General features: G+C 37.2%; 1 protein-coding gene across 1 annotated transcript; it reads right to left on the bottom strand.

The window, feature by feature from the left end:
- LOC138875937 (uncharacterized) lies at positions 1-27,773 on the bottom strand. Its single transcript, XM_070154817.1, has 3 exons — positions 27,584-27,773; positions 27,070-27,407; positions 1-168 (listed from the first exon to the last, which is right to left on the bottom strand). Exons 1-3 carry the CDS (start codon positions 27,771-27,773, stop codon positions 1-3), a joined length of 696 nt encoding a protein of 231 aa, XP_070010918.1.

Raw genomic sequence — 27,773 nt, 5'->3', positions numbered from 1 at the left:
TCAGTGCTTGTGAGTTGTGACAGAACCATTTCTGCATTCTACACCAAACCAATTGCAGTATGAGGAATCAGAATTCAGTGATTCGAATCCTAATTGATTTCTCCATAATTGATTCAGCTCTAACAGAATGCTCTTCCTGTTTTCGTATACGTTACTCTGTAAACCGGCCTGGAAATGTAGAAAGACAAGTATGGAAACAATGAAAATGTAAACTTGTTTCTTGGGAATTGAAAATGTAGATTTGACAACATGGTTAATTTTCATGGCTCCTTTTGTTTGATTGTCCATTTTCTGGAGTATATTACTATAATACTACCCCAGGGTAGTGTCAAGTTCAGGCCGGGGGTTCAATTGAATCCCTCAAATTGGGCAAAAATGAATTTTTTGTTTATATGAACTTTTGAAGACTCAACAATGCTTTAAGTCGTAGGTTCAAATCTTAAACTTGATGTAGATTCTTCTTGTTTATTGTCCCCCATATTTGACACAAATATTATTTAATAGCTGACGACACAAATCAAGATTATTTCCTTTCTGATGTAGAAGATCAGACTAAGCTGCAACTACAGAGCATACTCAGACAGAACCTTGACTCAGTTACCAAGATAAATCTTTTCTGATGTGGAAGATCAGACTATGCTGCAACCACAGAGCATACTTAGACAGTACCTTGGCTCTGATACCAATTGTTGCGGAAGCCAAATGTATATAGTGTGAATAAGTCACAACTACTATACCAAAAATTATGACAGCCACCAAATAATAAATAAGACAATAAAGCAACAATAAAGGGAACACCAGAATTTACGAGGTTCGGCTAATTTTGCCTACTCCTCGGACACAACCAATATTTTATTTCACTCCAAAAATACAAGTGAAATAATACTAAAGAGAGAAGATACAAATGCCTTAAACAGATGAGAAGGCAAATGAGAGGTGTGTTTCAATCCTAAACATTAGGCCTTCTTTTATAGGGGAAAAATCCCCCCCAAACTTAACTCCCAACCAATGTGGGACTTTGGCATTTTGCCAAACTTCAACAAATCTCCACCTTGGCAAAATTCCACATTTTCAATTCTCTCTCAATAACAAATTTTGGTTGTGTCTTCATCTTCAATCTTCAGTGTTCAACAATGTTGATCAAATCCAAACAATGTTGAAACTTGATCGCAGTCACCACCTTAGTTAGCATATCAGCAGGATTCTCCGTAGTATGAATTTTCTTCACTGTGACTCCTCCTTCTTCTATGATTTCTCGTACGAAATGATACCGAACATCAATATGCTTCGTCCTTGCATGATAAACTTGGTTCTTCGCTAATTGAATAGCACTTTGACTATCACAAAAAATTGTGATACCTTTTTGTTCAACACCAAGCTCCTTTAGCAATCCTTGAAGCCAAATTGCCTCCTTCACAGCCTCTGTAATAGCCATGTACTCTGCCTCTGTTGTAGACAAAGCAACTGTTGACTGCAAAGTAGACTTCCAACTAACTGGTGCCTTTGCAAAAGTAAACACATAACCAGTAGTTGATCTTCGTTTGTCCAGATCACCCGCAAAATCTGAGTCACAATATCCAACTACAGACTGATTGTCTTCCTGCTCAAAAACTAACCCGACATCTACAGTATTATGAATATACCGTAGAATCCACTTCACAGCTTGTCAATGCTCCTTCCCTGGATTGTGCATATATCTGCTAATAACTCCAACAGCTTGTGAAATGTCAGGCCTTGTGCAAACCATTGCATACATCAAGCTACCAACAACATTTGCGTATGGTACCTTTGACATATACTCTCGTTCAGCTTCATCCATTGGCGACATAGTAGTACTTAGCTTAAAATGGGAAGCAAGTGGAGTACTAACTGGCTTAGTCTTGTCATCTATGCCAAAACGTTGAAGTACTCTCTTCAAATATTCCTTTTGAGATAAACAGAGTTTCTTTGAACGTCTATCTCTAATTATCTCCATGCCAAGAATTTTCTTTGCCTCACCCAAATCCTTCATCTCGAACTCCTTCTTCAGTTGAATCTTCAACTTATCAATTTCTTCCGAATTCTTGGAAGCTATCAACATATCATCAACATATAGGAGAAGATATACAAAGGAACCATCTTTAAGCTTGTGCAAATACACACAATGATCGTATTTGCTTCTCTTGTACCCTTGCCGCAACATAAACTCGTCAAATCGCTTGTACCATTGTCTAGAAGATTGTTTCAATCCGTACAACGATTTTTCAAGTTTGCACACCATATTTTCTTTTCCAGCAACTTTGAATCCTTCTGGCTGAGTCATGTAGATTTCCTCCTCCAAGTTTCCATGTAAAAACGCAGTTTTTACATCCATCTGAACTAGTTCCAAATCCAATTGTGCTACCAAAGCCAACATAATTCTAATGGAGGAATGTTTTACAACTGGAGAAAATACTTCATTGTAATCAATTCCCTCCTTTTGAGCATATCCTTTGGCCACCAATCTTGCTTTGTAGCGAACATCTACTTGGTTAGGAAATCCTTCCTTCTTTGCAAATACCCATTTGCACCCAATTGCTTTCTTTCCCTTCGGGAGATTGGCCAATCTCCATGTATGATTCTGATGAAGGGACTGTATTTCATCATTCATGGCAATCCTCCACTTATCTTCTTCTGAACTTTGGACAACGTCTTTATAAGTGGTAGGAACATCATCAGCTACAATTGAGGTTGCACAAGCAACCGTCTCTATGAGACGAACAAGTTTCGTTATTGTTCTTTTTGGCCTGCTGGTTGCTATTGATTCAAGTTGTTGTTGAGGTTCCTGAGTTGGAATCTCCTCTACTGGCTCTTCTTCCAGAGGGTAATCTTCATTTGTTTCCTCCTCTGCTTCTTGTGTAGGAAAAATAAATTTTCCCTCAAACTCCACCTGCTTAGAAGCACCTTTATTTTGTTTGGTGTCTTCTGTTACCTTATTTACCATAGCAGATTCATCAAAGGTAACATCCCTGCTGAATATTACTTTCTTTGTCATAGGACACCATAAGCGATATCCTTTGACTCCAGAAGTAATTCCCATAAAAATAGCCTTCTTTGCCCTTGGATCCAATTTTGACTCTGTCACATGATAATATGCAGTTGAGCCAAACACGTGCAAAGAGTTATAATCTACAGCAGGTTTTCCGTACCATTTTTCAAATGGTGTCTTGCCATCAATAGCAGCAGATGGTAGACGATTAATGAGGTGGCATGCATATGTAACTGCCTCAGCCCAAAATTCTTTGCCCAAGCCAGCATTGGACAACATACACCGTACCTTCTCCAGCAAGGTCCGGTTCATACGTTCTGCCACTCCATTCTGTTGTGGTGTATGTCTAACAGTGAAGTGTCGGACGATGCCATCATTTTCACAGACCTTATTGAAATGATCATTTTTGTATTCACCTCCATTGTCTGTGCGAATACACTTGATCCTCCTGCCTGTTTGATTCTCCACCATCGTCTTCCATTTGAGAAAAATTCCCAGCACTTCATCTTTGTTTTTCATTGTATACACCCACACTCTTCGAGAAAAATCATCAACAAAGGTTACAAAATAGTGCTTCCCACCCAATGAAGGTGTTTTGGAAGGACCCCAAACATCAGAGTGTACATAATCCAAAATGCCTTTAGTATTATGGATCGCTGTACCAAATTTAACCCTTGTCTGTTTCCCTTTAACACAATGCTCACAAAACTCCAAGTTGCAAGCCTTTACTCCTTTTAACAATCCTTGATCTGATAGAGTTTTCAAGGATTTTCCTCCAGCATGTCCCAAGCGCATGTGCCATAGCTTGGTTGCTTCTGCCTCTTTGTCGTCACTGGATGTCACTGTCGCTGTCCCAATAACTGTACTGCCACGATAGCGGTACATATTATTATTCTTCCGATTAGCCTTCATTACCACTAGTGCACCGGAGCATACTCTCATCACTCCATTTTCTGCAATGATTTTGAACCCTTTTGATTCTAGGGCTCCCACAGAGATGAGATTCTTCTTCAAATCCGGTACATATCGAACATCTGTTAATGTTCTGATCATTCCATCATGGTTCCTTAATCGTATTGAACCAATGCCATATGAGGTAAGAGGGCTGTTATCCGCTGTGTGGATGACTCCATATTCTCCTTCTTGAAATTCCACAAACCAGTCCCTGTTGGGACACATATGATGGCTACAAGCCGAGTCCATCAACCATATGTCTGATGATGTTAATGACTCTGTTGTAACTAATGAGAAGTCTGAATCATCACAATCAGCTACATTTGAATCCATAATGGCCTTTCCATTGTTATGTTTGGCCTTATTCTTCAGCTTCAGACAGTCTTTTCTTCCAGTGCCCTTTTTCTCGACAAAAGGCACATTCATCTTTGCTGGGTCTGGATCTTGACTTGGATCTTCCCTTCTTTGTCCTCATTTGATTTTGAGGACGACCCCTCACAAATAGTGCTTCTCCTTCTCCGCCCTTCTGTTTTTCTCGCTTTCTTTGTTCATAGCTGTACAAAGCCGAACAAACTTCTCTGAGAGAAACTTCGTCATTTCCATGGAGTAGAGTAGTTTCAAGGTGCTCGTACTCATCAGGAAGTGACGCCAACAACATCAAGGCCAAGTCACCATCATCATAAGTTGTATCCATATTTTGCAAATCTGTGACCAACTTATTGAAACTGGTGATATGTTCATTCATCGTGGTACCAGGAACATAGGTGAAGTGAAACAGTCTCTTCTTCATGTACAATTTATTTTGACTGTTTTTCTTCAAAAATTTATCCTCCAGTGCTTTCCATAATTTACTTGCAGAAGTTTCCTTTGTGTATGGATATTTCTGCTCTCTAGCAAGATAGGATCGAATGGTACCGCAAGCAACACGGTTGATAATTCTCCAATCTTCTTCTCCAATAACATCTGGTTTCTTTTCTTCAATGGCCAGATCTAGCCCTTGTTGAAAAAGGACATCTAGAACCTCGCCTTGCCACATCCCAAAATGCCCGGACCCGTCAAAAATTTCTACCGCAAATTTCGCATTTGACACAATTCTTGTCATAAGCGAAGATGCCAATGATGACGTATTGTTGACACTTGATGTAGATTCTTCTTGTTTATTGTCTCCCATATTTGACACAAATATTATTTAATAGCTGACGACACAAATCAAGATTATTCCTTTCTGATGTAGAAGATCAGACTAAGCTGCAACCACAGAGCATACTCAGACAGAACCTTGACTCAGTTACCAAGATAAATCTTTTCTGATGTGGAAGATCAGACTATGCTGCAACCACAGAGCATACTTAGACAGTACCTTGGCTCTGATACCAATTGTTGCGGAAGCCAAATGTATATAGTGTGAATAAGTCACAACTACTATACCAAAAATTATGACAGCCACCAAATAATAAATAAGACAATAAAGCAACAATAAAGGGAACACCAGAATTTACGAGGTTCGGCTAATTTTGCTTACTCCTCGGACACAACCAATATTTTATTTCACTCCAAAAATACAAGTGAAATAATACTAAAGAGAGAAGATACAAATGCCTTAAACAGATGAGAAGGCAAATGAGAGGTGTGTTTAAATCCTAAACATTAGACCTTCTTTTATAGGGAAAATTTCCCCCAAAACTCAAGAGCCCACCGATGTGGGACAAAATTTGCCAAATTCAACAAGAAGAAGCAGTGTTTCAATTGTCGGGTAAAAAGGGCGAACAACATTTCGTTAAGGAATTTCGTTAGCATAGATAGATTACCTTTTATGTCCTATATTATGTCTCAACGAACAAGAATAGGAAGATTCCAACATTAAGACCCATAAAAGATGATTGTTAATGTGGGGTACGAACAAAGACAAATCAAACAAAAACTTGATAAGCGACTGACTAAGGTAGCTAGTAGCATTCCCATATTCAATTAAAGATATGTTTTATGAGGTGAAATGAATGAATGAGTATAAGGTTAATAAATAATGAGTTGGCCTTTAAAATAGACAATGATATAAAGAAAATACTAGAAAAAAATTGATCATTATCATTACATAATGAATTCACAGAGCTAAAGAGGTCTCAATTGTATAAATGTTCTGATCATCTTCTCCCTTGCCGGTAAAGGGGTGTGTGTGTGTGTTTTTTTTTTTTTTTTTTTTTTTTTACTTTTGTTTAATATACCACGCATATGTTACCGCAACTTTATTTTATTTCTTTGTTAGGTGCAATGAATGTTTGTTCCAACTGCGTATTTTTTTTTCTTTTTTTTTTCAACTATTAAAAAAAGACTTGATTGAAACTTCATTATTGTTAGTTAGACAAAAAAATTAAATAAAATAATGGAGTTCTAGGGGTGTAGTTTTTTCAATTTCTTCTTTAGAAGCAATGGTACATAATTTACTCTAACTATATATTTTTCTTTCTCCGGCCAAATCTATAAAAATACTTAACTGGAGTTCCATTTTTTTTACCACATAAATAAGGAGTTTTAGCCAAAATAAGCTAGTTCGAGCGACAGATTATTTTTGTTGCTTATTTATATGCAACAATTATTTATTTTAATTATGTACTTTTTCCTTACCGGGCGAAATCTATAAAAAACAAATATTGGCTAGAAGTCCATTATTTTTAACGAAATAAAATATTTAGAAAAAATAAGAACACTGTGTATTTTTTTATGTTTCATCATAAAATGCAATGATGATTTAATTCAATTGTTAATTTTTTTTGGGTCAAATCTGTAAAAACAAAAAATTAAATGAAACTCCGTTATACTTAGCAAAAAAAAAAAAAAAATTAGCTTCACAATGGAGTTCAAGACATGCTTTGAAAAGATTGATCCATGAAAATTAAGAAATTTAAAAGATAAATTTTAGTTTTGAAATGTTATGTGGACAAAATTTATCCACAAGGCAGCAAGTGCATTACACCTCTTTCAGTTGAGGTCGTCCAAGGTGTGAAGGTTGTCGAATAACTAGGGGTGGCAAGATAGGTTAAGTAAATAAATGGGCTAATGTCCAACCCTACCCAAAGTTCACTTGAGTCAAGATTGGCTGGTTCAAGATGAGTTAAATAATGGATCATAACTCAACTCGTTCAATTTGACCTAAATATTTCCAATATTCTCAACTTGGAAGTTTCCGGGTTTCATTTATTCATAGTTAATATTTTCATATTAAAGTCTTTTTAACAAATTGACTTATATGTTATGTAAATAAAAAAATATATTAACAGAATAATTGAAATATTGTGTGTCAATCATTGAGTGAAAGTTGGATATCATTGATATGTTTCAAATAGAGAATATAATAATAATAATTTAAAATGAGAACATATATAACACTTATAAAGGTTTGTTCATCTAGTTATGTGTCCCGGATTACTGTAATAGTGTGTATATATATATATATATATATATATATATATATATATATAAGTTAATGGCAAGTTTCATACTTTTGGTGAATAAATAAAAAAGTATTTCATAAAATAAAAATATATATAAACTTGGATAAACAAAATAAAAAATTACTAATTACCAATTACCTAAGAATGAGAAACAAACAACTGAGGCCATCTCCAACCCTAACACCAAATTTCACACCAAAATGGTATAACACCAAATTTACTCCATCTATTACACTATTTTTTGCATCAAAAAATAATATTTTTTTCTCTCTTCTATATAATATTATTATCTTCTATTCAAATTTTATTTTTTATTTCCTTCAAACAAATACTATCTTTTTTCTTTTTTCCATATTCATTATACATAATTCATATTCACCGGTTATATAATTATTTATTACAAAATTATTTTAAAAGATAAATCAACTAAAAGTGAAATCATTAATATAAATATAATATATACAAAAATTAATATATCAAAAAACTAGGATATAAAATTAAAATTATAAAGATCTTAATATAAAAATTAATTATATACACAATATATGATAAATTAAAAGTCCAAAAAATAAAAAGATGAACAAAATAATAATAAATCAAATTTGGAGTGATGAATAGTGTTGCACCAAATTTGGTGCAACACTATTCATGCACTATAATAGTGCAAGATTCGGTATTCTATTGGAGCAAAAAAATACCAAATTTTTCACCAAATTTGGATTTGGTGCAAAATTTGGTGCAGCCTTGGAGATGGCCTGAGCAAGTGATTGAAATTATAACATGGGTCAAGGTAGAATTTTAAGCTTGAGCATTTTCATGGGTTAAAGTTGGACATCATCATAGATCCATTTAGGCTAATGATTTGTGATGGATTAACTTAGATTAGCCCAAAACATCCCATCTTCAAAATTATTCCAGCCCAAACCCATTAAAATTTGGGCGGGTCAAATGGATTTGGATTAGTTTTGCCACCCCGACGAATAAGGGAAACTTACACAAATATCCCAAATAAGTTTCAACTTACCAACCTCTAGCCATTAGTCATAGACTTACCAAAACTAGTCACACAAATTTCAAAATTGAAAAAACAAATAAATAAGGTTCTTTCTCTTAAAGAATCACATGCAAAACTCTCCTTCCATATTTTTAAACATGATTAGCAACATTAGATGCAAGACGGAAAAGAAATTTCATGGATGAGGTAGCAAATAAGGTGATGAAATACAAAAAAAATATATACAATATTCCAAAATCTAAGCAAAAGAGGAAATTTTTCAATAAGTATAATTGAAATTCATTGAAAACATATAGATAAGTCAATATATAAAATTTGAGGAAGATTGGAGGTGATTTGGACTGGTTTTGTATCAAAATTCGTAATTAAATCAAGTTCAAAAAATTCTTCTGCAACACATGTATCAAACATGTATCACGCATGTATCTCACACACAGGTATACATGGATATACATGTGATACACAATTCATACAAATATGATACATATGTGATACATAAATGATACACATTATTTTTTTCATGTTCATTTTTTACTTCGAATTTTCAATTCACACTACCTCAAAACTCCACCAAATCATCCCAAAACTGAGATTCAAGCTTCTTAAGATGTACCCAGTTTATTCTAATAACACCCACTCAAAGAAAGCAAAAATTTGACCTTTTTTGCTACAAATAGCTAATTGGCTAATATTAGTAATATTTTATGAATTAACCAATTTTTATAATAAGCTACTTATAAATGGACATAACTGTCCCGACGAATAACCAACTATAGAGAGTAATTACGACCAAAAATAGGTTACCGAAAAACCGGTGCTAAGCTTAGAGGACCCGAAATATTATACCCAACTTTTTCTTCCATTCAAGCTGCATCACTAAAGGTGCAAACATTGCTACTTGGGCTAAAAAGGTGATATTTATACCACATCGAAAATATATTCTAACCACAAAAATTAAAGGACAACCTATAGAATACATTAGTACCCTATTTATATTAAATAAATACCATTTTAAAATATTACATTCTATAAATATCTTTTATTCTTTATAGCAAAAAATCTAAATATAGTTCCATCTTACAATTAAGGCACCATATATGCTAAAAAATATTTTTCTCTCTCCTTTTTTGTATTTTCTCTTACCTAATTACTGTATAACTCCTAAACACGTTCTCTCTCTCTCTTTTACATTGTGAAATATGCAATGTATTCAACTGTATTTTTGTTTGCAACTGTTCAAACCAGTAAGTTTTCAAATGTATTCATATGTATTCAACTTACTTATTTTTTATGTCATGTGTGTGGTATCTAGTTTTTAATATGTATTTAGCCTTGTTACTGTATTTAGTCTTCTGTAAGTGTTTGTAGTTGTATTGATATGTATTCAAAACTGATTTGCTATGAAATATGCAATTCTGTAAGTGTTTGCTCTGTTTTTGCTTCTTTTCACGAAAAAAGGGAGAAGAATATTCTGCTTTCTTTGAGCAGATTAATGTGTACTCGTATTATTTCTTTGAGTTAAATTAGGAGACTATCATGTGAATTTATTTCCTTCCGTTTTTAACAAGTTTAACTTCCCAGAATTTGCGCAAAAATGTTACTGTATTTTATTTGTATTCAGCTTGAATACAGATAAATACAGATACCCATTAGCTGGAGTTCCCGTTTTTACGCCTATTTTTTTGGTTGTATTAATGAATACAACTGCTTAAATACATGAAATACATTGTATAAAAACATAAAATGTATCTATAACAAGTAATAGAGCAAAGGGTATCTATAAATAACTAATTAGGGCTAAAAGATGGTACTTTATGAAAAATTCTCAAAATTAAATGTGCAACTGAAAAAATGGGACAAATGGTATTTATTTATTACCCCGATTTTAAACTTAATGTCACAAAAAGGTAGCTGGTTTAGTACAGTACATTGCACTAAATGACATAAAATTCTTAAAATCGTCTTTGTCCCTACTGATAAATAGTCCAATAATACAGAAAGCGACATCAAAATATCAATGTTGTTAAACTGAGACCACACATACCAGCGATGCAAAAATGGTGACCAGGTTTTGATTCTCTTTGCGTTATTTAGAAGGGTCGGATCTTTTGGACTGAGTTAGAAAAATTCATGTGGACCACTGAATACATGCCACATGTTAAACTAAAAGATTCGTCAATGCCATATCATATTTTCGTTAAAAGAGGGGCATATTTTAGCCTAAAAATAATATTAAGGGCAATTTTGAAAGGAACGCATTTTTGAGCCATTTTCTTCGTTAAGGGTATTTTTGGCCCTTTCTTATTTTTTCATTACAAGCTATCAACTAAACTATATACTGGCTTGTGGTGATGGATGGTCTAGCAAGAATTCCTTACCGGTTTATAGTATTATCCAACAAACTACACGGAGGAAGTTACACATCTTAGCCTCTAGAATAATATGAAGAATGGGTGTTCTCATTCTATTACAATTTGGGGCAGAAGCAAAAGTTAAGATGAAGGAAGACTCCTCCTTTGTGTTACAATTTGATCTAACGATAAGAAAAATGGAAAAAGAACCAATACAGTTGAATGAAATCTTGTTTTCAAAAAGAAAGTGGTCATTCCCAGTTTGATTATAAAATGAAAAAATTCTCTTTGATCATTCTTCAATAGCGCTTTAACATTCCAAAATAATGTAATAGCTTGTGTGAAGAATATCTTATGTTTTGTCACGAACTCGCATTTCTAATATTAGCTAGAGTGTCAATTACAGAATTGGCCTTCCTATAACAGTACCCTACTTGGATATTTTACAAGTAGTAAGGCCTGATTTTCAGATTGGTGTAGTAAGTTTATTGTTTTAAACACCATTACGACTCAAGGGGGTGCATTGGATCGTACCAAATTCTCGTAACTAGCTAAGATTTATCTGAATTTTATATCCTTGACGAACTAAAAGGAACAGTTTCATCTATGTGGTTCTTATGCTACTATTTTCAGAATTAAAAATAACGAAATAAGTAAGAACACAAGATTTTTTACGTGAAACATATCCAACTCAAAAGGTGAAAAAATCCCCTAACATATACGCATGTAAGATTTAACTTCAATATCGAGCGAAATTCAGATTACAAATTTATGTAACCTAAGAAACTACCCCTAGCCCATTCACTGCCTAGAACCACTCGATTGTAATAACTCCTTCAAGCTAACTCTAGCATGATGCTAAAAATCTCTCAAAAGAAAATACCTGAATAAAGCTTCTAGAGTAAGTAAAAATTGGTAAAACTCAAAAAAACTCTGAAAATAATAGTCATGATACACTGAGATGGAACAGGTTCACAGCTTGGTTCTTCTGTCACGTTCCAGCTTCAGAAAACTACACATTTTTGCTTGTAAATTCACTCTTTTAATACTCATTTTTTTTTTGGAGTATTTGCTATTACTTGTTCTGAAGAGTTGAACGTGATTGCCAACAAAAGAAAGACTTAGATAATATATAGAGTTACTTTAACAAGGTCTTTTCCTTTCGAAGGCAACTACCAACTCCAACTATTTCAACAACTATCGCATGGCTTTAGGTAGTTGTCCATGCTTCAAAAGACAAAGGACAATCAATTCTTCCTTCAAATCTCAACTCATTCCTCTCATTGTCATTTCTTACAACTAAGTCAAATCTTCTCATAACACACAGTCTGTAGTAAAATGATACAGAAAAATTTCAACAATACTTCGATAATGTTATTATAAATAAATGTACGAATTGACTTAAGTCGTGCTAGGTATTGTCCGAAGAAACTATTTCAGCAATATGAAATATTTCTCCAGGATTGATTAAGCGTACCTCTATTTAAGAGAATACAGTAATCAGCAAATTATTAAATTACAAACCTAGCTAGTTGGAAGAGAAAGAGCACCTAATATCTTATGCCAATTAAAATATTATAGAAGAAGAAATTAGAAGGAGAATAATGTGGGAAAGGAGATAGAAGAATTTCTTTTCCTGCTAATGACGAGGAAAAGAGAGGTTGATAGTGGCTATTTATAGTCTCATTTGCACAAAACTTTGTTTTGCATGCAAAAATGTGGCAGAGGATTAGCCACTTTTACATTTCTTCACTTATTATAGGCTTCTAGAATGACTAAGACATTTATCATTTAGGCTTTGAAATATAGCCACAGTCCCCCACTGTTTCAAAGAATTTTTTGAAATAAGCTTGTTAAATTTATATGATCTAAATGTAATAGGTTTGGTGTCTTTTGGACTTTGAACCAAACTTAGATCGATAAAACTTGACTTACATAATTACTAGTGAAATATTATATTTCTATGAACCAATAATTCTTAGTGTAAGATATAGATCTAATCAATCACATTTTGAACCCCGTAATTTTGTTGTTCAACTCCGTTTTGCGCCACTAGGCCATGCGCGTGCCTGGTTATTCATGAGAGCTTTAGAGACTAGGCCAAAATCTCTATAACGACCCGACCGATCGTATTGAGCATTTGCACTTTACTCGCCAGTTCTCGGGCATGACTAGCCCCGTACGATGTATTATGACTTATGTAAATCGTCGCTTTTGATTTTCAGGTTAATCAGAACAGATATGGAAGAATGATTCTTAGCTTGAAGCTTTAAATTTGAAAGGTTTGACTAAGTTTTGGCGTTTTAGTATTCGATCTCGAATTTGAATTTTTATGAGTTGGTTTGCTCTGTTAGGTGATTTTGGACTTGGGAGCGCGTCCGGAATGTGATTTGGAGGTTCGTGCTGGAAATTAGGCTTGAATTGAAAAAATTGAAAATTTGGTGATTTTCGATCGGCAGTGAAAATTTTGATATCGAGGCCGGAATGGAATTTCGAAAGTTGGGGTAGGTTCGTGGTATCATTTGTGACGTGAGTGCAAAATTTCAGGTCATTCGGACGAGGTTTGGTAGGTTTTGGTATCATTTGCGGAATTCAGATGTTTAGGAGTTCTTAGACTTGACTCCAAGGGTGATTCGGTGTTTTGATGTTGTTTTGAGTATTCCGAAGGTTTGACTAAGTATATATGAATGTTGATATGTGACTTGTTGGTATTTTTAGTTGAGGTCCCGAGAGCCTCGGGATGATTTCAGACGGTTATCGGAGAGTTTGAAAATTTGGTAATGCAGCTGAAGCTGTTGATTCTGTCTTAACTGCATCTGCGGAGTGGGAACCGCATGTGTGAGGTCCATAGAAGCGGGTATGAGGCGCAGGTGCGCAGATGGAATCACAAGTGCGACTTGGTCCCAGCATCTGTGATGTCTACAGATGCGGTCAAGATATCGCAGAAGCGGAAGTGGGCTTTTTATGAAATTCAGCATAAGCGGAAAGGTTTTCGTAGGAGCGGTCCCGCAGATGCGGGGATGGGACCACAGATGTGGTTTTGCTGGGCAGAACCCATAAATTGGAGACTTCGCAAAATTTGGGTTATTTTCCACCATTCTTGTTCAGACTCAGAGCTTTTTGAAGGGTTTTGAAGAGTGAATCAAGGGGGTTTTCGTGGAGGTAAGCTACTTGAACTCAATACTTGTGATTATGGCAATTTTCAATTATTTAAGCATGAAATTAGCGGAAATTAGGGATGAAATTGAGGGGATTAGGGCTTGAAATTGGAGAGTTTGATTTGAGGATTTGAGGGACCATTTGGTGTAGGATTTTGATGAATTTGGTATGTATAGATTCGTGAGTGAAAAGAGTTTCTAGTTTTGTGATTTTTTCGGATTTCGAGACGTGGGCCCGGGGCCCGGGTTTGGGTGAATTTCGGGATTTTGGTATAAATTGATAGTTTTGCATAAATAATTGGTTCTTTGGCCTTTATTGAATGCATTGCATTTCTTTTGGTCAAATTCGGGGCGTTTGGAGGCCGATTCTAGAGGCAAGTGCATCGCGGAGTAGGGATTTGACTGATTTGAGGTAAGTAATGATTGTAAGTCTAGTCTTGAGGGTATGAAACCTCGGATTTCACATTTACTGCTTGGAGGTGACTCATATGCTCGGTGATGGGCGTGCACCATTGGGGATTGTGACTTGGTCCGTCCCATAACAACTATAAAGTTGCGTATTTGATTGAAATTATATGATACTTATGTGATTTAGAAAGAATTTCTATAAATTGGTCTGAATGTGATATTTAGGCCGTGTGCCAAAGCTGTTTGAACCCTTAGGGGCCTTCTTCTTATTATCCTCTCACTGTTTTGATTTAAAAATCTATACTCAGTCACACTATATTTACTGATTTTATAACTCACTCTTTATTACTCCGTTTTGATGCATAAAATGTTATGTTTGGCTGAGCACCCTATTTTACTGATAGTCCGAGTAGCTTGAGAAGTTTATAACTGAGTGAGGCAGAGGGCCTGTTTTTGTGAGGATATTTATGGGATCGGGCTGCACGCCGCAACATATTTTTACTGATTCATGATTTTGTGAGGTCGAGGGTCTAATAGATTATGCCACGAGGTGTCTTGTTATGAGACTGAGGGCCTGATTGATTTATGCCACGAGGTGGCTTGTTATAGCACCCCTTCGGAGTCTGTACAATCCCAGTGAGCGCGGGTACCCTGAGTGAGTGATATGATGTTTTTTCCGATGGGCTATTCTTGATTCATGTTGTGCCTGAGGGGCTGTTTACGAGTAATTGTGAGGTATGCCCGAGGGGTTGTATATGAGTGACAATGCTCTTTGCCCGATGAGTTGTTTATGATTCATGTTTGCCCGGGGGGTTGTATACGAGTGATGTTTGCCCAATGGGCTATTTATGATTTATGTTGCCCCGAGGGGCTGATTATGTTTTCATCATTTTTACTCACTGTTTTATCACTTCGTTTGAAAACTGTTGAAAGATGTTCTAAATGGTTTTACTGAAACTGGATTTAAATGAGGTGAGTTGATTCAAAACCCTAATTTTAAGAGCATGCTGTCTTCTACTGAGATTTCATGATATGAACTGTATATATTTTATTGCTCGTCACTACTGCTCAGTCTTTATTTACCTTTATTAATTACTGATTTGGCGTACTCATATTACTCCCTGCACCTTATGTGCAGATCCAGGGGTTGCTGGACGTGCTAGTGAGTGTTGTTTTCATCCGTCGCGGATCTGTTAGAGTTAGAAACGTAGTTGCATGGCGATCGCAGCCTTACTCTTCTCCCTCTTATCTTCCTATATATGTTATTAGTTGGTTTCCAGATTGTAATAGTCTTAGTATTATCGGACAGTTCTTAGTAGATACTCATGACTAGTGACACCCCAATATCGGGCTTTTCTTTCCGCACTTTGTTATTCAGATTTATCTTATAAAGTTTTATTCTTTAAATAGCTTGAAGTAATCTTTAAATATAAATATCGGGCTATTTTGGTAAAAGAGTCAGCTTTCCTAGTTCTGCAATAAACGCCATCACAATATGGTAGATTTGGGTCGTAACAAGTTGGTATCAGAGACTAGGTTACATAGGTCTCACGAGTCATGAGCAGGTTTAGTAGAGTCTTGCAGATCGGTACATAGACGTCTGTACTTATCTTCGAGAGGCTGCAGAACCCTTAGGAAAACTTCACATTTTTGAATTCTTATCGTGCGACATTAATTCAGCTTGAAATGTAACTCTTTGAATTCCTTCCACGTGTTCGTATGTGCGCATGAGCGCTCGGTATTAGCTGTGCATCGATGACTTGTGATTCCCTGAACGAGGGGCGAGATGTGATTTTTGTGTGTTGATGTTGGGCCAGTCTGGAAGATTTAAGGCCGGGCTTTGCTTGTAGCTGAGCACTAAGGTGTTAATTGTGTGAGCGCGTGCTTTTGGATTTATATGTTCAGTAGTGTCCCTATTGGTGGTAGTGATGGCCGGATGGCTATGTGATAAGTATGATGTGACTGCGAAATATCATATGATTTGAATGTAATGAGAAGGGTCTACTTGAGGGTAGAAAGAACTATTTAGTGCTTGATTTCTATCTTGATTTGATGTATAGCCCCGAGTTATGGATGTGTTAAAGGATCTTTTCATGTTGTTTAGATGGGAAGTGAAGTAGATTTCATGTCGTGATATGAGTTCAGATTTAGGAAGATTAAGTGATTGCATGGTGTTTATGACGGTGGAAGGGTATGAAGAGATGTTAGTTTGAGGCGAAGCAGGTGGGTTATCTCCTGCAGGGTGTCTTGAGGGCGTGTGATCCCTATGTTGTTTGTTAGAAGTCCTCTTTTATCAGTGAAATATGTGTGCTGCAATTTGTGTTTGGATTGCTTATGAGAGTGGGCTTGACTCTTACGAGGGTGAATGCGAGATTTGCAGATGATTTGAAGAACTAGATGGTTTGTGTTGCACGAGCTTATGAAGGATTTAGTTTAATCTCACTATGGTATTATGGCAGTAATAGAGTATGGGCATTGTGAGTTTTTGTGTGTTTTGACCTATGACTTTGAGCCAAGTGGGGGAGTCTACTAGTGATAAGTTGATTGCGCGGCGAAGTGTCGTATTAGTTTCAGTTTGAGGTATACCGACGAATCAGTTATGGCTTACAAAGGTTGAGATCGAGGATGACTCGAGTAAAGAAAATTTTGGATAAGGGTTGTGTTTTGCTTTATGGGTATATGAGAAATCGTTGGATGAATTAGCTGTTGTTGTAAGGGATGTAACGGGTATGGAGTAGGATATCACTCGGTTACTTAGAAGGATGGGTACTTCCTTAGGTGTTGTTGTATTAATAGGGCACATGTCGTTCAGTTCGTTTGATCAGTTTAATTGACACCTAAGTAGAGTGGATGACTCCCGAGAATGGTTTTAAAGGATTCAAAATTTACATGTAGTAATTGGAGATCTTCAAGATGTGTATTTGGCTAGAAACTGAGGTTTACATTGGATGATGTCAAGACTTGTGGCATTTCTATATCATTATGGATTTTACATATCAGTATCAGGAAGGTGAAGGTAATGGCTTTAGATTCACAGGAAGTCTCTTCAGGGTAAGTATTTTGAAAGTGGTGCTTTTGGGGATATTTAAGAGAGTATTCAGTGGTTTATGAGCCTTAGACGGTGCAGTTTTATGCTTGGGTCTGGTGTGGTGAGTCTGGGTTGAGGATTGTGGTATTATGGCGAGGGGGAGTATCAATTTGAAGGTAATTTAGAAGGAATTTGGATAAATAAGACAGCTTGGTAGTAGGTCGGATTGGCATAGTATGGGATATGATTAGTTCTTTGGGTGCTTATGAGGTAATGAGTTTCTACAAGTGTTTCGTGGCAATTTTCTTGGGTTTTTGGTGACCTGTGTATCTGGGTTGAGTTATAAGGATTCAGTACTGACGATTTGGTTTTTTGTAAAGAGGATTCAGAGAGTTCTTGATGATTCCTACCACGGTTAGAGATGTATATTTTCTACGGGCGTGAGGAGCATGTGATGTATAGTGATTTTCTCCTAGATGGGATCAAATGGAAAGTTCTTGGCTAGTTGAGTACATAGTTGCTTATGGCTCATAGTGGATTATGAAGTTCTCATATTTATCATAGGATGGCATGGTATATGCGATATGTTGTGTAGGGTTGAGATTTGCATGTGTAAGGTCACGGTTCAGTTCTGAAAGGAAGGTCATAAATTCTTAGGCAGCATGGACAGTTTCAGATGACTAGGTAAATGATATTACTAATTGGTGTGGCTTGATGAGGGTATACATTTCAGAAAGGGCAATGTGGTTGGGTTAAGGATACTTCATTGGTATTGCGGCACTCTCTTGTTTGATCGACCACTGATATTCAAGTTTGCTTGGTGGCACAGAAGAATTATAGGAGTATCCCTCGTGGAGTGATCAAGTATTAGAGGTGTGTTAGATATTCGAGCGGTGGAGTTGGGATCAGATATGATGATTCGTGTGCTTTATGGATTTGGAGATTGAGATTTCTCATAAACAGGTTATTTTGTGGTTGTGTACTGTAAAGATGTAGGCAAAGCTAGTCATATGTTGTACGTGCCATGATTCATTGTGAACTTTTGGAAAGTTATTCATCTATTGTGGGTGGCCAGGGTTGATTTGGGGTTCATTGGTAGGCCCAATAAGGATGTGTATTCTGCATCGAGTCGGGTCTCCGAACTGATATTGTTGAGGGAGGTGCCATTCGATTGTTGATAAGCTTATTATGTCCCGAGATTTGTTTGTGAGTTACTCTTGTGAGCTACGGAGGATTGTGATTCGTTGATTTTATGCACAAATGATACGGTTCTATTTGGGCTTTATTGCGGAATTTGAGTGAGACGGGTATTTGGGTGTTACATGACTGATTGCACATTGGATATGTTCTCTCGGGCTAGTATGACATTGCGTCATTTACTTCTCTGTGGTTATGGTGATTTACTTTTGGTACTAGACATCAAATTGCGCGTGGTTGATGATTTTTGAGCATGGTGACTTGAGGTATCTCATGTGGACCAATGTTTGGATAGGGTCACGCATTGCAGCGAAGTTATGTGGAGGCAAGATCCTTCGGGTTAGATTCGTGTGTTCTGGTTCTACAATGTGTGATGGGTTCTTAGCATTTTGTTGTGGTGGTACTGGTGAGCTTGCGGTACAGCTCTCTCATTTGAGTCATTTGCCATGATTTGAGTACATTTGGACTATTGTTTATTGGTGCGCGAGTTGCACGGGTTGTGGCTTTAGATTGTATCGATGTGTCATGTCACTAGAGTAGTCGTGTTGGATGAGATGAGGTCATTGGGATCTATAATGAATACTAATGGATTCGATTTCAGCATATTGGAAGGATAATATCAGAAATCAGCTTAGAAATTTACTATGGTCCTTGCCGAATGAGAGGGAGCTCCATGACTGGTTGATTTGAGGAATGGTTATGACTTTCTGCGTGTTTCTCTCATCATCGGCAGTATACGAAAGTGTTGGAATGAGGCTTGTTTGATAAAATGTTTATTATCGGTATTGGGTTGTTTGAGCAACTGTTGTGATTAGAAGTTATCGCTACGAGTGTTTGAGCTATGTGGTATATCATGCGATTTCATCTTGGGTTACGGATATGGTTTGATTTAGCTTGTTCGGACTTATACAGTGTATAGATGTGAGATTATGATCTTATAGATAATTTCGGAAGTGAAAATTTGGTTCTAAGGTTTATGGGCTAGGTTGGATTGCGAAACTTCAGTTATGTTGTGCTATCGGACCTATATGGAATAGGGTGGCATAGGATCACCCCTGGGTATGTGCATAGTGGGGATACATGGCTATTTGATGGCTTTTGGAACAACTCTGGACGCATTCGAGGACGAACGTATGTTTAAGTAGGGGAGGATGTAACGACCCGATCGGTCGTTTTGAGCATTTGCACTTTGCTCGCCAGTTCTCGGGCATGACTAGCCCCGTATGATGTATTATGACTTATGTAAATCATCGGTTTTGGTTTTCCGGTTAATAAGAACAGATATGGAAGAATGATTCTCAGCTTGAAGCTTTAAATTTGAAAGGTTTGACCAAGTTTTGGCTTTTTAGTATTCGATCTCGGATTTGGATTTTTATGAGTCGGTTAGCTACGTTAGGTGATTTTGGACTTGGGAGCGCATCCAAAATGTGATTTGGAGGTCTGTGGTAGAAATTAGGCTTGCATTGGTGAAATTGGAAATTTGGCAATTTTCGGTCGATAGTGGAAATTTTGATATCGGGGTCGGAATGAATTTCAGAAGCAGGGGTAGGTTCGTGGTATCATTTGTGACGTGAGTGCAAAGGTTCAGGTCATTCAGATGAGATTTGGTAGGTTTCAACATCGTTTGCGGAATTCGGAAGTTTAGGAGTTCTTAGACTTGAATCCGATAGTGATTCGGTGTTTTGATTTTGTTTTGAGTATTCCGAAGGTTTAGCTAAGTTTGAATGTTGATATGTGACTTGTTAGTATTTTTTGTTTAGGTCCAGAGTGCCTCGGGATGATTTCGGATGGTTATCGGAGAGTTTGAAAATTTGGTAATGCAAGTGAAGCTACTGATTCTGTCCTAACCGCACCTGCAGAGTGGGAATAGCAGGTGCGAGGTCCGCAGAAGCGGGTGTGAGGCGTAGGTGCAGAGATGGGATCGTAGGTGCGGCTTGGTCCGCGCATCTGCGATGACTGCAAATGCCGTCAAGATATCGCAGAAGCGGAAGTGGGCTTTTAATGAAATTCTATAGAAGCGGAAAGGTTTTCGCATGAGCGGTCCCGTAGATGCGGGGATGGGACCGCAGATGCGGTTTTGCTGGGTAGAACCTATAAATTGGAGACTTTGCGAAATTTGGGTTATTTTCCACCATTCTTGTTCGGACTTGGAGCTTTTTGATGGGTTTTGAAGAGTTAATCAAGGGGGTTTTCATGGAGGTAAGTTACTTGAACTCAATACTTGTGATTATGGTAATTTTTAGTTGTTTAAGCATGAAATTAGGGGAAATTAGGGATGAAATTGAGGGGATTAGGGCTTGAAATTGGAGAGTTTGATTTGGGAATTCGAGGGACCATTTGGTGTTGGATTTTAATGAATTTGGTATGTATAGACTCGTGAGTGAAAGGAGTTTCTAGTTTTGTGGTTTTTGTCGGATTCCGAGACGTGGCCTGGGGGCCGAGTTTGGGTGAATTTCGGAATTTTGGTATAAATTGATAGTTTTTCATAAGGAATTGGTTCCTTGGTCTTTATTGATTGCATTGTATTGCTTTTGGTTAGATTCAGGACGTTTGGAGGCCAATTCCAGAGGCAAGTGCATCGCGAAGTAGGGATTTGACTAGTTTAAGGTAAGCAATTATTGTAAATCTAGTCCTGAGGGTATGAAACCCCGGATTTCACATTGTTTTACTGCTTGGAAGTGACACACATTCTAGGTGACGGGGGTGTGGGCATGCACCGTTGGGGATTGTGACTTGGTCCTTCCCGTAGCAACTATAAAGTTGCGTATTTGACTGAAACTATATGATACTTATGTGATATAGAAAGAATTTCAATAAATTGGGCTGAATGCCATATTTGGGCCTTGTGCCAAAGCTGCTTGGACCCTTAGGGGCCTTCTTCTTATTATCCTCTCATTGTTTTGATTTAAGAATCTATACTCAACCATGCTATATTTACTGATTTCATAACTTAGTCTTTATTACTCCGTTTTGATGCATAAAAATGTTATTTTGGGTTGAGCACCCTATTTTACTGATAGCCCGAGTGGCTTGAGAGGTTTATGACTGAGTGAGGCCGAGGACCTATTTTTGTGAGGATATTTATGGGATCGGACTGCACGCCGTAGCATGTTGTTTCTGATTCATATTTTTGTGAGGCTGAGGGTCTGATTGATTTATGCCACGAGGTGGCTTGTTATAGCGCTTGAGCTGTAGGAGCCCCTCCGGAGTCTGTACACCCCTAGTGAGCGCGGGTACCCTGAGTGAGTGATATGATGTTTTGCCCGATGGGCTGTTTTTGATTCATGCTGTGCTCGAGGCGCTGTTTATGAGTGATTGTGAGGTATGCCCGAGGGGCTGTATATGAGTGACAGTGCTTTTTGCCTGAGAGGCTGTTTATGATTCATGTTTGCCCGAGGAGCTGTACACGAGTGATGTTTGCCCAATGGGCTGTTTATGATTTATGTTGCCCGAGCGGCTGTATACGAGTGAGTTTTGTCCGAGAGGCTAATTATGTTTTCATCACTTTTACTCAATGGTTTATCACTTTGTTTGAAAACTATTGAAAGATGTTCTAAATGGTTTTACTGAAACTTTATTTAAATAAGCTGAGTTGATACAATATCCTGATTTTAAAAGCCTGTTGTATTCTACTGAGATTTCATGATATGAACTGTATATGCTTTATCGCTCGTCACTACTGCTCTGTCTTAATTTACCTTTATTACTTACTGAGTTGGCATACTCACATTACTCCCTGCACCTTGTGGGCAGATCCAGGGGTTGCTGGACGTGCTAGTGAGTGTTGTTTTCATCTATTGCGAATCTATTGGAATTAGCAAGGTAGCTGCATGGCGATCGCAGCCCTGCTCTTCTCCCTCATATCTTCCTATAAATGTTATTAGTTGGTTTCCAGATTGTAGTAGTCTTAGTTTTATCGGACAGTTCTTAGTAGATGCTCATGACTAGTGACACCCTCATGTCGGGCTTTTCTTTCTGCACTTTGTTATTCAGATTTATCTTAAATTTTTTTATTGTTTAAATAGTTTGAAGTAATATTTAAATTGAAATATCAGGTCGTTTGGTAAAAGAGTCGGCTTACCTAGTTCCGCAATAGGAACCATCACGACATAGTAGATTTGGGTCGTGACAATCTCAGAGGAGCGGCTCCACTCCACTCTCATATATGTGAATTCATCAAGTGTATACTGCTTTTAAATACATCATTCATAAGAAATATGAATTCATTAAGAGTTATAACTCATCCTCTCAATTGGTATCAGTCAAACACACTTCTTTTCGTGATTCCGTGCCAGTATCGACTTGTTATTACCCATATGAACCTACTTTATGAGATCTTCAATCACATATGTTGGGTTACCATCTTTATCGATAACATGTCGGCCTTAACCCCATCTCTCTTAAGGTTTGAACAATTAATTTTTTCTTACAATTTTAGTTAGAGGATCGGTCAAATTAACTTCTGACTTTACATAATCAATAAAAATTATTCCATCTCTCAGAAGCTGCTTTATGACATCATGTCTCAATTTCATGTCTCTACTTTTACAATTATAAGATTTATTCTTTACAATAGCTATTGCTGCTTGACAATCATAATGCATAGACACGGGAGGTGATACGTTCTTTATTAAAGGAATATTAGCTAAAAACTTTTAGCCACTCAGCCTCAGGACGAGCTAACTTCAGAGCTACAAACTCTGATTCCACAGTCAATATAGCAATAATTGTCCGTTTAGCTGATTTTCACGATATTGTGTAGCGACTCAACTGGTCGTTTTGCTTTCTAGATTCCCGTTCTCCTATTTAAGAATTTTCATATGTGTTTTTTCTATTTTATAACTTGCGGAGATGATTGGTTTGATTTGGAAGAGTTCGGGTTGAATTCAGAATACTTAGTTCCTTAATAGTGGCCTAAGATGACCAAGTTTGACTTGAGTCAACATTTTGAGTAAACAATCTTGGAACCTAGATTTGATGGTTCCAATAGGTTCGTATGATGATTTTGAACTTGGGCGTGTGCCCGAATCAAGTTTCGGATGATCTAGGAGCGTTTCGGCGCATAATGTTGAAAGTTGGCACCTTGAAGGTTTTAAAGTTTCTTAACTTTGGTTTAAAGTAGACTTTAGTATTATCGATGTCTGTTTGGGATTCCGAGTCTCGTAATAGTTTCGTATGGTGATTTATGACTTGTGCACAAAATTTGACATCATTCCAAGTTGTCTAAGTGTGATTTATCGTGTTCGGAGCTAGTTTATCACGACCCCAATCTCCTACCGTAGGATGTCGTTATGGCGCCTAGTCGCTAAGACTAGGTAAGCCTAATATACATAAAAATAATTAACGGAAATAACAATAGAACTTCAAATTAAACCACCTAGCTACTATAATAGAACTCAACAATACCACTGACAATAACTCCCAAAATCTGGTGATACAGAGTCATAAGCTCTAGATGAGTATACCGAAACATACATAATATGTCACTGTCTAAATACAGAGTATACAATAGAAAAACAAGGATAGAGGATCACTCCGAGGCCTGCGAACGCCGGCAGGTATACCTTGAAGTCTCCGATCTGAATGCCCTACTCATTGGTGCCTAGCTTGGTATGAGGTACCTGGGTCTGCAAAAAAAATGTGCAGAAGCGTAGTATGAGTATACCACAACGATACATAGTAAGTATCAAGCCTAACCTCGTTAGAGTAGTGACGAGGTCAGGTCAAGACACCTACTAGGATAATAAAAGAAGTTGAACAAGTATAGTACACTGTAATATTAGAAACGAGGAAATGAGGCAATGGAGGCATACAACAAGATAAGATACAACTAAATTTAAGGCAACACAGAGAGGAACACATAATAAGAATACCAAGAAAACGATGTAGACAAACATAAGTGATGTAAGTGGAAGGTAACAACAATAATCACAACCGAGGTACGCATCGTATCTCATTTCACAATCATAATCACAATCTTTTCTTATACCTTCGCATCAACCTTACATTTAGATAGTTTTGAAAACAGTTTTCCCGAAATAGCTACATGCACTTTAACCCACTTTATGTCACCGTGTGGCTCAAGTAATTCCTTTACTAGCAACATGCATATAAATCCCTCTTATGCCGCAGCATGCACATTAATCCCTATTCTTATACCGCCGCATGCGCTTCAATATCACAACATAATCACAACTCGCACCACAAGTGCCCATACGCCACAACTTGCCAAAAGAATCAACAATACTAATGTTTTCACTACAAATAGCCCATGGCTCAACCACAATATGTACAAGAGTCTCAACAATAGCAACTGAAAGTGAATAGCTCTACAAGAATGGTACTTCAATAATTAACAACTTTGCCTCAATGTGATCACAACTTTTACAACATCAACACCAATAACTCAACAAGAATCTATTACATAAAAATAACAACTTTAAGTAAACAATTCAATAATTAAAGGATAACAGATAATAAGGAAGACAATAACTTCAACTAAGCATATAAGAGCAAATAACAGGTAAAAGGTGGAACAAGTATTAATAATAGGAAATAAGGCATGTGAGGGTAGATTAACACATGTAAGGGTAGAGTAACAATGAAAAAATATATATAACATGCTATGATAATTCAATTAAAAGCATGAAAAGAGTCCAAATAGCCTAAGTGGGTCAAATACCACGTATAGCTCGTGTACCTACTTGTCACCTTGCGTACACGACTTTCACATATCACAAATAGCACAATCAACACAAAGCTTAAGGGGTAGTTCCACTACACAAAGTTAGGCAGGATACTTACCTCAAACAAATTAACTCAATCCACTAGTAAGCCTTTTATGCAAATATCCAACTCAGAATGGCTCGAATCTAGCCAAAATAACTTAATACAATAAATACAAACCGTAGGAAACTATTTTGGATAATAAAGTTACAATCTTCAAAAAATTAAAAAGTCAACCCTGGGCCCACGTCTCGAAACCCTACCAAACATATAAAATTTGAATACTCATTCAATAATGAGTTCAATCATACTAAAACTATTCAATTCCAACCTTAAATCGACCTTCAAACTCTCAAATTATAGCTTAAAGTTTTCAAAATATTCCTCAATTTTTTCCAACTCAATACACTAATTAAATGATAAAAACAATGACTGATTCATGTATAATAATAAAATCCGAGTTAAAATCACTTACCCCGATCAACTCCTTGAAAATCTCTTCAAACGTCATCCAAAACCGAGGTCTCTAACTCAAAAGATGAAAAATGGAAGAAAACCCTCGATCTTCCCCTTTTCAGCCCAATGATTCCACTTCTACGGACCAACAACCGCTTCTGCGGCTCCGCACCTGCCAAAAAAAAGATTTTTTTTCCTATTAGCAGGTGACACTTTCACTTAAGCCAGGGACTTTTGCTTCTGTGGACAAGAAAAACACTCATGCGGTCCCACTTCTGCGGAATAGCATCCACTTCTGCGAGCCCGCTTCTGCGGTGCTCGACCACACCAACAGTCAATACCAAAGGTCCAATTTTTGCATATACGGTGCCATTTCCGCTTCTGCGGATGCGCATCTATCTGAATTTCCTCCATACTTGCAGAACACTATACCAAGCCAAGTCTCACTTCTGCAGCTTTGAGGCTGTTTCTACGATGCCACACTTGTGGCCCAATATACACAGGTGCGATTGCACCAGACTCAGCAGTGCTTCAATAATCAACTAAGTCCAAAATGAACCTAATTTCAATCCGATTCACACCCGGGGCCCCTGGGACCCTGTCCGAACATAGCATCAAGTTCCAAAACACATAACGAACCTAATCTAGGCCTAAAATCACATCAAACAACATCTATTCTACGAATCGCAACCTAATTCAAACCTATTGAAACCATGAATATCCAACTTCCAAAACTAATGCCAAAATGTAAAAACCAACTCTGATTGACCTCGAATTTTGCACACAAGTCATAAATGCCACAACAGACCTATTCCAACTTCCGAAAGAATCTGACCCCGATATCAATAAAGTCAACTCTCGATCAAACTTCTCAACCTTCCAAACCTTCAACTTTCTAACTTTCACCAATTCAAGCTAAGACGAATAACGGACCTCCAAATCAATATCTGAACACGCTCCTAAGTCCAAAATCACCATACAAAACAATCGGAAACATCAAAACTCCATTTCAGAGTCGTCTACACAAAAGTCATACTCTAGTCAACTCTTTTAACTTAAGCTTCCAACTTTGGGGCTAAATATTCCAGTTCACTCTGAACCTCACTCGAAAACAAAAAACCACCCCGGAAACCACAAAATAACATAGAGGAGGAATAAATAGGGGAACAGAGCTAAAATACTCAAAATGTCTGGCTAGGTCGTTACATCCTCCCGCTATTAATACAAATGTTTGTCCTTGAACGAGTATAAAGACATACCCCAAGTGGTGAAAAGATGAGGATAACAACTACGTATATCATGCTCGATTTCTCAACTCACCTCCTCGATTAGTTGACCCCTCCACTGAACCTTCACCGAAGCAATATTCTTTGACCTCAACTTTCGGACCTGTTTGTCTAAGACGACCATTGGCTCCTCAACATAAGACGAATCCTTGTCCAATTGGACTGATCTGAAATATAAAACATAGGACAAATCACTGTGATACTTCCAGAGCATGAAAACATGGAATACCGGATGAACTGCAGATAAACTAGGTGGCAATGCAAGCTTGTAGGCCACCTCTCCCACTCTCTCATGGATCTCAAAATGACCAATATACCTAGGAATCAACTTTCCCTTCTTCCCGAACCTCATCACATCTTCATGGGCGAAACCTAGAGCAAATATTGCTCCCCAACCATAAATGCTACATCACAAATTTTCCGATCAGCATAACTCTTTTTCCTAGATTGTGTTGTATGTCATCGTTCCTGGATCAACTTGGCCTTCTACAAGGCATTTCAAGCCAAATATGTGCCCAACAATCTAGCCTCACACGGCTCAAACCAACCAACTGGAGAACGACATTGCCTCCCATATGGGGCCTCATAAGGAGCCATCTGAATACTCGATTGGTAGCTGTTGTAATAGGCAAACTCTACAAGTGGTAAGAACTGATCCCAAGAAACCCCAAAATCCATAACATAGGCACGAACCACATCCTCTAATATCTGAATGGTGCGCTCAAATTGTCTATCCAT

This window comes from Nicotiana sylvestris, chromosome 8 (assembly GCF_000393655.2).
Source record: "Nicotiana sylvestris chromosome 8, ASM39365v2, whole genome shotgun sequence".
NCBI lineage: Eukaryota > Viridiplantae > Streptophyta > Magnoliopsida > Solanales > Solanaceae > Nicotiana > Nicotiana sylvestris.
This window is presented reverse-complemented; position numbering and strand designations above follow the sequence as displayed.